The sequence below is a fragment of the Polypterus senegalus genome, chromosome 1 (genome assembly GCF_016835505.1).
Source record: "Polypterus senegalus isolate Bchr_013 chromosome 1, ASM1683550v1, whole genome shotgun sequence".
NCBI classification, from domain to species: domain Eukaryota; kingdom Metazoa; phylum Chordata; class Cladistia; order Polypteriformes; family Polypteridae; genus Polypterus; species Polypterus senegalus.
Genome location: NC_053154.1, coordinates 56,313,598 through 56,329,051, shown reverse-complemented (window position 1 = coordinate 56,329,051; position 15,454 = coordinate 56,313,598). Strand labels below are relative to the sequence as shown.

General features: G+C 39.3%; 1 protein-coding gene across 3 annotated transcripts in view; it reads left to right on the top strand.

The window, feature by feature from the left end:
• The window catches only part of prmt3 (protein arginine methyltransferase 3), a 347,047-nt gene that overhangs the window by 234,455 nt on the left and 97,138 nt on the right, over positions 1 to 15,454 (top strand). For all 3 annotated transcript variants that reach the window (XM_039749264.1, XM_039749273.1, XM_039749282.1), the window contains exon 12: positions 2,654 to 2,841. In XM_039749264.1, the coding sequence (XP_039605198.1) occupies positions 2,654 to 2,841 (188 nt within the window). The remainder of the gene's footprint in view (positions 1 to 2,653; positions 2,842 to 15,454) is intronic.

The following is a 15,454-nucleotide window of genomic DNA, read 5'->3' as shown; positions in this document are numbered from 1 at the left end:
ATTAATACAATTTTGAGCAGATGCAGAAAAGCCTAAAAAAGATTAATTGGCTTATGCTTTTAAGTGTGAAGTTGCTGAGGAGTAGTAGAGCTGATTTCAAGTTCATTCCAAAATTTGGAAGCAGTAACAATTTAAAAAAGACTCTGTAATAGATAAATGTATAAGGCATAAGACTAAAAACACCAGTGCTAAGTATAGGGCTTATGTCAGAAAAGATTTAAAAGGATAGTAGGAAAGCTGAAAGGCATTTGGAGAGTATAACAGCTAAAAAAAGTGAAAGGTGACCCAAACAGAATATTTTAATATTTTAGTAGTAAAGGAATGGTCAAGTGTATCAGAGACACTAACGCCGAATTAAATGTTAAATCTTTAACATTAAATCTTGCCCAGAGAACCAGAATCTTGTGGAAAGACTTATCGAATTGTGTGGTGAACAGTAGGGCTTTGGGGATCTACAAAACTCAACTCAATGTTATTTTGGAGAAATTGAATTGATAGGCAGGTAAGCTTTATTGGGCTGAATAGCTGGTTCTCATAAAAATGTTCTGATATTTTAATAATCGAAACATTTCTGAAAACCTTTATAAATGTGGTTGACTCTTAGATATGAGATATGATGAACAGTGGCACCAATTCATTAAGTAAAATAAATAATAAGCAGTATTACCTAAATCACTTCATAATAGGAAAGGAGATACACATTTTGAAATTTGTAAGAAAAGGGGTTTTGAATTCCATAGAATCTATAACAGTCCACAGATAATCCCAATCTACCTGATCAAATGCTTTTTCTTTATTTTAAATCTAATGAAAGAAAAGCTGCTTCAGAGAAGATTCCAAATGAACTATCTGTGTACCAATCTGCAAATGAAACCTGCCTAGTTTGGGTGTGGTTATTGAGTCATTACAGTTTCCATCTTTCTTGCTAAACCTTTAGAATTTAGCAGTTAATATCTATACCTAGTAGAAGGTTTTTGAACCCCTTACTCTCCTTTAAAAGTAAAGAAATTACAACCATGAATGTGAAGTCTGTGTTGTCTGTCTAATACTGCCTTCTTAAGCACGCCAGATTTACCAGGAGAAAACTGCACTCAAAAAGATAAGATGTACTCAGATGGCAAACTTTTTCTAGTCCTACTACTTTGTTTATTTAATTTTTTTTACTAATTCACTGATATCTTTCAACTCCTTCAAAGGAATGGGGTGCATAATGAGGCAGTTTCCATTGGGGTTAAATGAGGAAGATTCAGCTTAGACAGGAAATTGTGAAGTTTATGGGGAGCAGCATTTTCCTTGGGTGGGTATAAAGTTATAAACTCTGTGTTAATTGCTTCTGGGTCGTTAGTTATTGTGGCACTGTAGGTCTTAATAACAGAGTTTGCTGTAAATTATTCACTTTTTACATAGATATATACATGTACTGTGAATTTAAAATCCTGCACATTAAAATAATAAAGCACTCAACTCTGTTCTTACAGCTGATATTTGTGTTTTAATGGGGATTAAGTATGTTTGAGTGGAACTGTTCTAAACATTTTAATTTAGCTTCAGACTCATCTGTTTTACCAGGTCTTGATGGATTTTTATAGGATAGAAAACAAATGGAATTACTGCTTATTAAGCTTATACAGCATCCCACAGAATAACACAGTCAGAGATTGAATCATGCTTAAGCTGCAAGAACTCCTTTAGCTTAGTTATAAACTGTTTAATACAATGCTACTAGAAGACAATGATTTTTAAACTTTCATCACAGAGAACACAGAGGAAATAGAGGAAGATTGAACTTGCGTATATCCTTATGATCTGAGATCGGGGATGAGAGAGCATTAATGTCATAAATGTATACTTAAAGGTCTAGGAATTCAAAGTGTGAGAAGTATACTATAGACAGAAGAGTCAGTTGCTTGCAGAAAACAAAGGACCCATTCTTTATTTTGCTGCAGTATGTTATTAGCTGTAAGTGCCTTACTACACAGCAGTTAAACAGTTGCCATTTTAAAAAGTAATTCAAATCAAGTCATCTACTTGTTTCAGGAGAACAATAGTTTTGTAGGGTTTTGGCCAGGAAGAAGAAGAAAAGGTCTGGCTGTTTGATTTTAGGTTGTGGAACTGAGCTTTCTGGAGGCTTTGCTATTTGAAAGGCGAATGATTTGTCAAGGCTAAGTGCTTGATATCATCGGAGATCTCAGTCTACAATGTAATCTGCTGTCTGTTTTATTTCATTATTTTTTAAAGGCTTTTTAAACTATCACCATGATACTTTCCATTTAAGTAAATTGGTAGTGCAGATTTTTTTTTTTTTTGCTGTGATGAAGTGATTTTACTATTTTATTCTTTGACTTTCTTACTTTATTTATTTCTGTTGGCTCCTTGGAAATTATCTTAAATGTTAGCAATACTTTACTAGTATGAGAAGGCAAGACATCCCAATTAAACAGTTACACTTTTACTGCTGTTATTTGTTTCATGTGCAAATGTGCTTGAATTATATTCAGTACTTGTTTCTAACATTCTCTTTTACAAAGTGGTAGAAATGTTGAATGTAATACACAGTATTTTTAAAATACTTTTAAAACCCAAGACACTTTTAAAGAATTGCCTTCATTTTCTGTCAAAGAAGATAAACTGGCTCTGTTTTTGAACTTTTCAGTATACCCTGACCTGTGCAACATCACCCTAGCTGCAGTTTGCGATAAGCAGAAACACGACAGCAGGATAGCTTTCTGGGATGATGTGTATGGATTTCAGATGACCTGCATAAAGAAAGCTGTAATCACTGAGGCTGTGGTAGAGGTGTTAAATCCCGAGAGTCTAATTTCAGACACTTGCATTATCTGTGTAAGTAAGACCTTTTTTCTTCAGTATATGAAAGTTTTGTGTATGTGTGTGTGTGTTTATTTTACTATTTAAATTAAATGTCACCCTTAATTGCTGTCAGTCAAAAAAAAGATAATCACATCCTAATTATATCATGCAAATGTTTGTTAAAGTTATTTGCTTATTTCAAGTGTTTTTTCAAGTCAGCAGATTTAATATTGGTCATGCATTCATTTATTGTTTACCTGCTGTATTTCAAGACTGGTCCCTTTTTTGTCCTTGAAATATTGGCTAGATATCTTGGGAGACTCCTAAATTGGTAAGAGGAATAAATGTAAGCAAAATGTTAACAAGATTAATATTTTTTTCATTTTTCAGTCATAGTGACCGAATTCTATACTAGTATTTCTCATTTTGGAAAGTGTAACCATAATGCAAAAGGCACTTTCAAGCAATGAAAGAAAAGTTGTACACTTTGAAGCCCTGGTGCGTACAGCCACCCTAACCCCGACTCAGACAGGCAGGACACAGAACATGGTTTATTTATATAGTGCACAAATCACCAACACACAAGTCTCACAGAGTACACCACAGTCCCTTTTGCTGCCAGTCCTTCTGCCTCCACTCCTCCTCAAAGGCTTCGTCAACTTCCTCCCGACTCAGGCCATTTAGTGGTGGTGACTGGCTCCTTTTATAGGGCACTTGGAAGAAGTCCAGGTGTCCAACAAGCTTCTTCTGGAAGTGGTGGAAGTGCTGCTAAATAGGGCCTTGCAAACGTCCAGGAGGCCTGGTGGCCTTGCTGCCTATCTGGAGGAGAAACGGTCCTGACAATACTCTCTCCTCTGGTACTTCCATACTTAGGGCGTCCTGGCTGGGTAAGGGCCCCGGCTGTCCGCCACAACACAACTTCTGTAATGTTTCTTATTATTGGATCTCATCACCAAAGCGAAGGCACTGTATATCATTTTTCTCTTGAAAGAAAAGTTAAAGGGTAAAAATAGTGATTGTTTAAATTATCCTCTTCATGCTTTTAATAGGAATCATAGAAGAAAACACTTAACACTTTCTTCTTCTAATAATTTTTCTTCTTATGGTCTTTAAAATTGTTAAAAAAATACAGAAAAAAGTTTTATTTTTTACCATAAAATATGCAGCTTTTTAATTTTTTGTTTAATTCAGATAATTAATTGGTTGAATTTCACATGCACAATTCAAACAGAATTTTGGTACCGTTTTAGATTTTACCATTTATAGAATGCACATTCAGAAGCAGTGCCACTTACACACTATCACACACAAGTTTTGTTTTTGTATTATTGGTCCTAATCTTATGGAACTATTGAATTCTGAATAGCTTGGGCTAGGGTTGGGTGATCTTAAACACCATCCAGCTGACTATGCAAGTTTAGGCAAAGCTGCTAGTACAACTGCTATAGGCTTGTCTCACCAACCATTAATTATTGGTACTTTTGGAAAGTTAGGAAAATGAACAAAATGTAAGCAGAGCAGTGTGTGATGGGCACAATGTACCACAGCTATTTCACATTATGCTAATAAATGTTAATTCATTTTGCTTAATTCACACATTCTCTAGAAAGCATCATATTAAAGCATGATAAGTATTTTTCTTGCTGAACTACATATGTCAGCTTTCAGCTCCTCTGTAACAGTTGTGGAGACTGGCTCAGACACAAGACAGGCAGACACGTTCATGTCACCCACAAACACGTTTATTTACAGTGATATATACAAAAGTGCACCACAAACCCCCAAAGTCCTGGCCACAATGCCTTACTTCCTTCTTCAGGCCGCCTCCTTGCCTCCTCCTGTAGGCTCAGTCCACACCACTCCCGACTCTGGCCCTGAATGAAGGGAGGCGGCCCCTTTTATTATCACCCGGATGTGCTCCAGGTGGGTTTCGGCAATCACCCGCCGACACGCCCCTGTGTGGCGGAAGTGCCGGCTGCAACCCCGGAAGCACTCCGGGTGTCCCTGCTCTTCTTCCCCCCAGCACTTCCTGGTGTGGCGGAAGTGCTGAGGTCCAGGGCTCCCAAGGCACCGGGGCGCCCCCTGGCGGTGACCACGGGCCCCTACAGGGTTGGGCTTCCAAGCCCCCAAAGAAACCAGTGTGGCAGCCCCCACGTGATCCCAGATGGGCACACGCCCACTTCCGGTCCCTCAAGGTGTCCCGGCCGGGTCGTTGCCCCTGGCATCCCTGACTCAGTAAACATACTGGTAAGGGAGGTAATCATTCATAGTCCAGAGTAAAATTAAGTGGTATACCCTACTGTTGTAATAATCCATGTCAAATTCCTTTGGGGCAGTAATGGAGACATGTGACCCATAAATTAACCACAAGACTATGGGAAACACCAATCTACTTTGAAAATCACCAACCAATTTTATAGAGCCGCTTCTCCTAATGAGAGAGTGATGTACATTTCCTCCAGAGATGATCATGCAAAGTAACACTCTTCCCTAACAGCCTGGCTGGCTTATTGATGGTTTCCTTATTCCAAAAAGATTGAATAAGGTGTTAAAACCACCACTATTGTGGATTGCTTTTCAACAGGTATATTGTTTTGAAATCTCATGTCTGTTTTTCTTAGTAGAGGCCGTAGTCTTTCACAAATATATCAGATAGCCAATCATAATTATTTGATAATCCAGGCAGCATTTTAACAAACCAGTCTTGACTTCATTCACATATCAGACTGTGGACACTTTTTCTGTAAGGTGTCGCTTTCTTGTGACTGAAGACAGAGACATATAATTAAAGTTAGTAAAAATATTTTATTGATACACACCAGGCAAAGGTTAAATGACAGAGAAGCACAGTCCTAGGACACCACCCTTCATCTGCCCCGAGGGATCGGTGTCCCAAATTTTTATAGGGCCTTTGTCTTATGACATTAGTTGCACAAGTATTTCAAAACATTACATCTTACTACATTTGCCTGGATCAGCATTTACAATATCTTTTAAGTTCATCGGTTGGTCACTTGCGTTTTTTTGTTTATTAGGAAAAACAAGAAGTTGCACATGTCACGTACACTATGGACAAAACAGGGTCTGCATGGCTTTTGTCACGTACATCAGATTGATCAAGCTGTTTATTATTTTTCCACATTCCCCCCTTTTGAACAATCTGGGTGTGACAAGGGATAAAGGAAAGTTAGATGGCGGAGGTAAAAAGTGGGGAACGAGGAGGAGAGGGGGAAGGGGATGAGGAAACTGATGAAGCAATTTGGAGTATACGTTTCTCGTGTAGCATATAGGTCTTGGCCATAGAAGCAGTGAAATATTTGGATATTATTTCGTGAGACTGAAACACGGGGGTAGTCATATGACGGGTGGGGGGAAAAAGAAAAGATAGAGTACCACAATTGGAATTAGTGGGGGTTTTGGGGTTAGTAAATAAGTAGAGAAGACAAGGTAACCCAGTGGGGTCAGAAATGTTGGATAGTGGGAAAGGGACTGTAGCTAAAGGAGAGCGTGCAGCTGCGCAAGTGTAGCAATGTGAACGGTTAACCAGTTTTGCTGAATAGATTACCCACTGCAACCATCTATTCTGATCCCCATAGCCCGTCTCCACAGAGAAAGTACTGGTTAAGGTAGTTAGATTCAAAATCTGAACCAGGGGTTTTTCGTCGCGTGCGGACACAGTGGTTAGAAACTGAGTAGGAGAGGGGGACGGGGGAGAGAGAGAGCGGGTGTCCAAACCTTAATTTAAAAAAATCCTCGGGGATCATAACCACTTGCATATTCAGCTAAGACATAAGTTCCTGAATCATGCAAAGAAGGATTCTTCAGAGTAATGATTAATGGGTTACAATGATTCTCGGCACACTCATGAGGGGCGTGTCCTTTTAAAATAGAGAATCGAGTCTTTAGGCCATACTGAGTAGCCTGCCAAGGTTCATAACCCAAGTCATTTGGTCCTGTATTTGCAAACACGTCGCTCCAAAATCCACATTCAGAGTATGTATATTAAGAGTGCCATCTCTTGCAGTGTGAAGCGTGAATCCAGGCGGGCAATCCTTCAACCTTTACGGCGTGTGGTGTGGACAGAAGAACTTGGAATGGTCCTCTCCACCTAGGCTGATGCCAATGTTTCATCCGAGTGTCCCGAACCAGGATCCAAGTACCTAAGGGAATTGATGAATCCTTAGTAGGTGGGCTGGTCCTCCAGGCCTGATTGACCTGCTGGTGGACTTCCTTCAACGAGGCTCTGAGACCTGCAAGACTGGAGAGAAGATCATTGTCTATAGTATGCAAACTCACATTACCTACTACCATGCCAACAGGCATGGGACGTCCGGTCAGGATTTCAAGCGGTGATAGTCCCAATTGTCGGTGTGTCCGTCCCCTCAATCCCATTAAGGCCAGGGGCAGAGCGTCTGGCCACGATAAATTGGTTTGTTCACAAATTTTTGCAAGCTTGGCTTTTAGGGTGCCATTGCATCATTCTACGATACCCCCACTTTGTGGATGGTATTTGCAGTAATGATGTACATTGATCTGTAGCCAGGCAGTTAATTCATTTATAATGGAATTCACAAAGTGAGTACCATTGTCTGTTTGTAACTTTTGCGGGATGCCCCATCTTGGAATAATTTCTTTAATTAGTGCTTTAGCAACTGTTTTAGCATCATTGTGTTTGGAAGGGAAAGCTTCTACCCTCATCACTCAAACTTGATGAAATTCGATTTGCTTCCAGCAGACGGTCCCCTTGGACCACTGCGTAACTGGTTGAGGGTGCTCCGTTTTCCAATCGCAAAGAACATCCGTCTACAAAAATAATTTCTCCAGTTTCTAAAGGTGTTTCCTGTAGATCTACTCTAGGCTTTACAACCTGTGCTATTTCTTTATGGCAATTATGCGGTTCACCTTCGTTGTAAGTTGGGAGGAGAGTGGCTGGATTTAAAGTGGAGCATCTTTCAATTGTGATGTTTGACAAAGTACAGAGTACATTCTGATAGTGTATTGCCCTAGCAGTAGTGAGATGTGAGGTCTGTACTAAAATGGAATGTACAGCGTGAGGCACTTTTACTGTTAGGGGGCTCATGAGCACTGTATCTGTACTGGCTAGCACAGCTTCTGTTGTGGCAGCCATAGCCCTAAGGCAAGGCGGAAGTGCTGCAGCCACTGGATCCAATTTTTTCGAAAAATATGCTATTGGCCTTTGTTTATCCCCATGTAACTGTGTTAAAACTGCATTCATATATCCCCCCTTTTCGTCCACGAACAGAGTAAATGGACATAAGAAATCCGGTAGGCCTAGCGCAGGAGCCGAGGATAGTGCACTTTTCAAGTCACAGAGAGCCTTCTCAGCCTGCTCGTCCCATTGCACCTGACTAGAAAGAGGAAGGCCAGGGGTGTTTGCTAGATTTTGTAACGGCTGTGCTCTTTCAGTGAAATTCTAAATCCATTGCCGGCAGTAACCTAGAATGCCCAATACAGACATAACCTGTTGTTTTGTGACAGGCCTAGGAAGATTTTGAATGGTGTTAATGCGATCGCTAGAGAGAGCTGTTGTTCCATTTGTGACGTCATGACCTTGATATTTTACAGTTGTTTGAATTAATTGCAATTTAGCCTTTGAAACTTTATGTCCATTGTCCCCCAGAAACAGTAGTAGTTTTTTAGTGTCCTGCGCACAATCTTCTTCTGTAGCACTGCATAACATAATATCACCTACATACTGTATTAATGTACTACCTCGGTCTGGCCAGAACCCTTCTAAATTTTGAGCAAGCGCTTGTCCATACACACAAGGGGCTTCAGTATATCCCTGAGGCATGACAGTCCATGTCTAACGGCGTCTTTGGAAAGTAAAAGCAAACCAAAATTGAGAATCAGGGTGTACAGGGATAGAAAAGAAAGCATTGGCTAAATCAATCACTGAAAAGTAACGAGCAAAGGGAGGGATTGCAGAAAGAATAGTGGAAGGATTAGGAACAATAGGGGCCCTAGGAAAGATTGCAGAATTTACTTGTCGCAAGTCTTGAACAAAGCGCCATGAACCGTCAGCCTTTTTTACAGGTAAAATGGGGGAATTGACTGGGGAATATTTAATTGGAATAATCGCACTGCGTTTCACAAGATCGGAATGTACGGCGGAGATGCCAGCCTCTGCTTTGGGAGACAGAGGATACTGGGCACGGTGCGGGCGGAAGGAAGATTTTGGGTAGATCACCAGAGGCTCACAATGGGCTATCCTTCCATAATCATTCTTTCCTTGGGACCACAGTGAATCAGAGCGTAGAGAGCCAAGAAGGGGAAGTAGTTTGCAATGAAAAAACAGAAAGGGAAGGACGGCACAATGTACGATGTACTAAAAAATCAGTTTGGAGCACAACTTTAGTTATCAAATGGTCTGAGGTATCAAAAATACCTGGGGCAACATGTAACCAGTCTGTTCTATTAAGACATTGTTCTACCCATTGTCCGATTTCAACCCAATGGACAGTACTTAATTTGGCTAAAGAAACATGAGGGACTGAACCACCAAGATAGAAAATATTCTGTGAGCATGTGAGATGAACATAAGCAGCAGCTTTTGTGGATGAAATGAAGATAAAGGGAATGTGAAGGGTTTCGGGGAAGGTGCCTGAAGAAAGAAAAGATTCCAGCCAGGGGGTGTCTACTTCTACAGGGAAATATTGAGCAGTACAATGTAGGGTGTCAGGGGCTTAGAGATTGGGAAACAAGCAGGAGGGAAAAGAGTGTAGGGCTTTAAGAAGGATGGTGTGTGGGGAAACATTTAATTGAAATGGAGAGAGAAAGTTTTGTCATGAGATCCCTTCCTAAGAGGTTAACTGGACAGAGCTGATTTAAAAGAAATCGGTGTGTTAAAGTGGAACCACTGGAATGCAGCTGATCTTGAAGAGGCTTTGAAACCAGTAAAACATGTGGTTGTAAGGAAGCAGTAAGCACAGTGACGGTATCTCTTGAGGCAGGGACCTCCTTCAGCGAAAGGGTTGAGCGCGTGGCTCCTGTGTCCACGAGGAAAACAGTTTCAGTGCCATTCACCAGCCAGCAAAGTCAATAATGAATCAGTCTCTGAATTATGGGTGAGCAAAGGCAGTTGAAGAGAAGGGCTGGGGGTCCCTGCGGATTCCTATGTCCATGAAACATCAAATTGTTCAGGTGGTGGAGGAGGAGGTGGGCACTTGTGAGGGCAATTGCGGCGGAAGTGTCCCATTTCACCACACCCGTAACAAGCATAAGGTGTAGCGTTTGGATCTGGAGGGGGAGGCAGCTGAGTGGATGATCCACTTGGATTAGGTAACATATATCCGCGACCTTGTCCCGTCCACGCCTTGTCCCCGGAAAAATCCTCCACGTCCACGACTTCTGCCGGGAGTGGCCCCACCAGTGTAATAGTTCATTTGTGCTGCTATCAGCTTTGTCTGGGTGTCTAACTCTTTCTGCTTGCTCTGTCGTTCAGCATGCGCTGCGTGACATTTTACTTCCTCAAACGCGGCAGCCTCCCATCCAGTACAGGATACCTTGTTTTGAATGTCGCTTCTAAGTCCGGAAACAAAAAGAGGAACTGCAGCTTTAGTTTGGTTGTCTGGATTTTCAAGGCCGGAGTGTGTTGCCATTAACTCTCCGTGGTTGTACCAGAAGGAGTTCGGAGACTCCTCACGCAGGAGCCGTCTCAGGACAGGGCAGTCCTAACTTTTGTCGGAGCTGCTTGCACTGCTGCCAGAGCTCACAATATCAGCAGTCCGCTTCAAGAAGACGGATTGCTGAGGTATTCCCGCTCGAGGAGTCAGCCGGCCGCCTCCTGCCCTAAGTTGGGCGCCAGAAAACTGTGGACACTTTTTCTGTAAGGTGTCGCTTTCTTGTGACTGAAGACAGAGAGATATAATTAAAGTTAGTAAAAATATTTTATTAATACACGCCAGGCAAAGGTTAAATGACAGAGAAGCACAGTCCTAGGACACCACACTTCATCTGCCCCGAGGGGTTGGTGTCCCAAATTTTTATAGGGCCTTTGTCTTATTACTTTAGTTGCACATGTATTTCAAAACATTACATCTTACGACATTTGCCTGGATCAGCATTTACAATATCTTTTAAGTTCATCGGTTGGTCACTTGCAGTTTTTTGTTTATTAGGAAAAACAAGAAGTTGCACTTGTCACGTACAAATTAAGCAAACATTAATATGAATTTAACTCAAAACTTTAACTTTCTAAGATTGGCTCTTACAATATCAGTAGAGAAAAGCATAAAAGAAAATATGGTTAGCAAAGTCTGAACATGTATAGTCTTTAGAAAAAGGCTTACTAAAAGTTAAAGATGTCAAAGATGAATGTCCCAGGGTGGCATAGATTTAGCAATCGATATTCATGGAACCATTTAGCTGACAATCAGATGAAAATGGTCGCATGTTGCTGGTGCCCTCTCCTGATGTTGCTTTGTCTTCTCCTCTTTACATCGCCCTCACCCTCTTCTGACGTCGCTTTTCTGTCATCTTCTTGTTTAGTCCATCTTAATTATTTTAAAATTCCACAGGGGTTTCGTAACACATGATTGTTACATACATCTGATTGGCTGGCTGTCAATATAATGGATGAATTTGCTCAAACTCTTAGTCTGTTTGAGTGCATTTGTTTTCCCAAAGAATAAGGTTTTTCATGTTTTAAGAATCTCTTGTTTCAAGCTGTAAACTAGTTTGGCAATTTCTGGTCCCACAGCATCTCCTCCCGTTCACAGGTTGTAAAGTTATTAGATACAGCTTGAAGCACTGGCATGTCTTCCTTTCCCAAGCTGTAAACCTATTTAGTCCTGGTGCCCATCTCTTCACAGGTGATAAAATCATCAATACAGCTTGAGGCATCTCCTGAATTCCTGCTCAGTTTCAACAGATGTTACTGAAATTCATTAAATTATGCAAACTTCCAGGTCTTCAGAGTTGTGTATATTTGAACATTAGGTAGTGCCATGCCTCCTTCTACTTTGGGTCTTTGTAGAGTTGCCTTTTGAGTGCATGAACATCTAGAATTTTAGATAAATAAGGTTATAATTAAGTCTCGTTTCTTAAAGAATGATCTTTTGTTATATATAGGGCAGTGAAATGGATAGAGAAGTTTAGGAAAGATGTTTGTCTTGACAGTATTGATTCTACTTGCTAAGGTGAGGTGGAGGTTAGATAATCTTTTAACATCTTGATTTTTTCCATGTCATTACCAAAACTATGTTGAAAAAGATATGTATATTTACTTTGATGTTTATCTGTAAATATGTAAACTGTTTTGATTGCGTGAACACATACAGTAGATTTCGAGTCTAGTATGGTGTGCTAGAGAGTCCACTCGAAAAAGCACACTAACAGTATATTACTCCTTGAATGCGTAAGTTATATATTTTATGGTTCATTATTTTAGCTGTTGGTAATTTCTGTTATTGCATTGTGATTGGCCTGCTTGGGAATTTGTTAAGCTAAAATCTTATTAGCCATTTCTCATAACTCATAATAATAATGTCATGATTTAAAAGTGAGTTGTTCAGTTTATTTTGCTGTCTAGAGTTAAATTCCAATTGTAGAGCCTATCTTTTCCTGTAAAGTGCCTCATTTGGAGACATGGTGTATTCATAGTCTACCCTGTCTAAAAATATGTTAGTATTATATTCAAATAGTAATCTTCAATCTGTCAGCCCTGAACTAAACTCAGTTTTAAAAAGTTCCTTAGATCTGAAACTATATATTTAAGTAACCAATTTTACTAGTCTCTATGACCTATTTACACAATCCTTTTTGAGAGTAACTGGTAGGGCTGCACAATTAATTGTATATTAATCATAATTACATTTATAGCCACCACAATATACTAATCATGAAAAAGTTTGATTACTACAGTACTACGCTCTGTCAAAGATCAAAATTTCCCTGCTACAAACTTTTAAAGAAAACATGTATGTTGTGACCAATCATAGATACATCCACTGTGCAAGAGTGCATTAGTGAACCTGAGGGACTCGTATCATATGACTATACTGTGCTGAGTACATTTTTAGGACGTGGATCTTTTAAAAACTGTGAATTCCTTTCACTTCTGTTTGTGGCAGCCACCAGAAAATTGAGTGGTGTAAGTAATTAACTAATGTTGAACATGGATCACCTGACACTTTCTTTTTTGACATTTTACTACCAAATTGAAGAGCATCGTCCATAATATGAAATTATGTTGATTTTATTAGCAGTGATGTAGATAAAAAAAACTGAACAAACTGTTGGAGCCCTGCACTCAAAAAATTCTTTCAAACATCTACAATTCAAGTATATGCATTAAAGCTAAACAAGCAGCATCAAGTCCCAATAACATTAGGGCAGAAAAAAAAGACAGCTGTTAATTACTTGTTTACTGCAATGCATATCTATATGGAGCAGGCCATCAAAAACAAGGCCAGGTCAGTGGCCCAGTGAGGGACTGAGTAATCGATGTTCCAGGAGTGGATTGTGCTCCGTTGATCCATACAGAGGTAGTGTGGCTGATCGGGAAACTGCTCCATGGGATCAGCAAAAGAGTGTGGTGGAAGATGAGGGGCCAGCAATAAGCACCACAGCAGACGTCAACGGAGGCTAGAAGGTGGTATTTTAGCTGGAACCTTCTCCAGACTGCAAGGCCCGATGGGGTGAGCTGGGAAGACAGAGAGTGAAATATTTGGTGGATGTGGGGAGAGATAGAGAGAGAGAGAAAGGAACCCAAGATCTATATGATTTTAGTTTGTTTTTTTATTCATGGATTTATTTATTGATTGACTTTTACTGCCATGGATGAGTATTTATTTTTTTTTATTGAAGCACTGCACAGTTTATACTTTAGTAATTTTAACCCATTTTGTTTGACTTTTTTTTTTTTTTTATAAAAAGCACGACCCAGCTCTTGTTGATTACAGGTCCTCATTTCATAGTCATCCCGGCCATGTTATCAACAGTTCCAGATCCAACTTGTGATGGGGTACTGGAGCCAAGCCAGACCGCCATAGCTGCCTTTACTTTATTCCAAGTGAAGACAGAAATTGAAATAGATATGAAACAAGTATAGCGTTATGTAACTGCAGCTGAGTTGTGCTTATGGAGAACTCAGAAAACATGCCTAAATGTAATGGTTCGTTGTATTGATAATGGATTTACCCTTAAAAATGGGTGCTTGCAAAGAGCAGACTTCAACCAAGAATGTGAATGCTGAAGTGCTGAGAGCTGCACTGGCCATCTAGGGTTTGAATGGGAAGCAGCATGTTTGCATGATTACACATAATGGAACAAATGTATTGAATGCTGTTGATATCAGCGACTTGCCTACACTTCAGAGCTTTAACCATATAAATCGTGCTTTGAGATTTATGCTAAACCTTAATACCATACATATCTATGTGTGTATAAAGATTCAATATTTTGCATAGGTAACCCCTCATTGCCTGACAATGGGCAAATACTGTGCAAGCATATAGGTGAACTTGAAAAGTATTTAAACGGTGGTGTTCTTTTTTGATATAATGATTGTATACAGTATGTGTGTTGTAGCACATTATTAACACAATAGCAGCATCTAACAATATTTTACCATCTAAATACTTATTCAGCTTGCTGTATATTAAAATTGCTAAATATTACTTGTACAACAAAGCTAACAGGTTGTGTTTGCATTAACTTCGTAATCATACATTACCGTCATTAAATGTTTTATCCTGTCCTTTGATACTGAATATCAGTAATTTTGTTTATTATATAAAAGTGTCAGACATTTTTAGTTATGTGCATTGTATATTTATTGTAAACAATATAAAAACTTGTGTTTTAAATGCTAAATGTTTAATATTTCAACATTTCCAATATTTAATAATTTCACATTAACAGATTTTTACATGGTTCCCTATTTTAGCAATCTGTTTTTCAGTAAATTCAATGTCTTTATTAACAATGACCGGCATTTTAATGCTTGCTATTCCTTTTCTAGACCAGAAATCAGATTCTGAAATCAGTTTTTGAATTGTGGCATACTTTAATAGTTCTGATATTGTTTGATCCAATTGTGCTGCCATTTTATATGTTTATGGATACCACTGTTTTCTGTCACCTGTCATTAGGACAGCGACTCATGTTGTTCGGGGCATGCCCTCAGAGGTTGTGTTTTTCCAGAAAAGATACAAAGGGTTAAAATTTGTCATTCAAAATACTTCTTTGTCTGAATTTGTTTATAACAAAACTTGCTTTTGTCATTTTCAAAAACTCTCCTTCTTTGATATTTCCAGTTTTTGGTTTATGTATATGTGTATAGTTTTTGTTTTTTTTTGTAACCACAATGTTGTCTCTTATTTTGGATTTGGTTACAGTGCTGATTTTCTACAAGGTTTAGACTTTTGTTTCGGCTACTATGTTTTTTTTTCCCCCGGTTACCATTTAAGTACTCCTTGTTAGCATGCCTAGCATATTAGCTTAGAAAACTGGAAAATGGAGTTCCTACTATTCTCTATGTATATACTGTAGAAGGGTGTATGCAGTTGGCAACATAAAGGATGCATTTTACTTTAGTGATATTATTTGATATTAATAATTTCAATTACAGTATCAAGGACAACAGTCATCAATTGTGAATTTTGCATTGATTGTGTCCCCT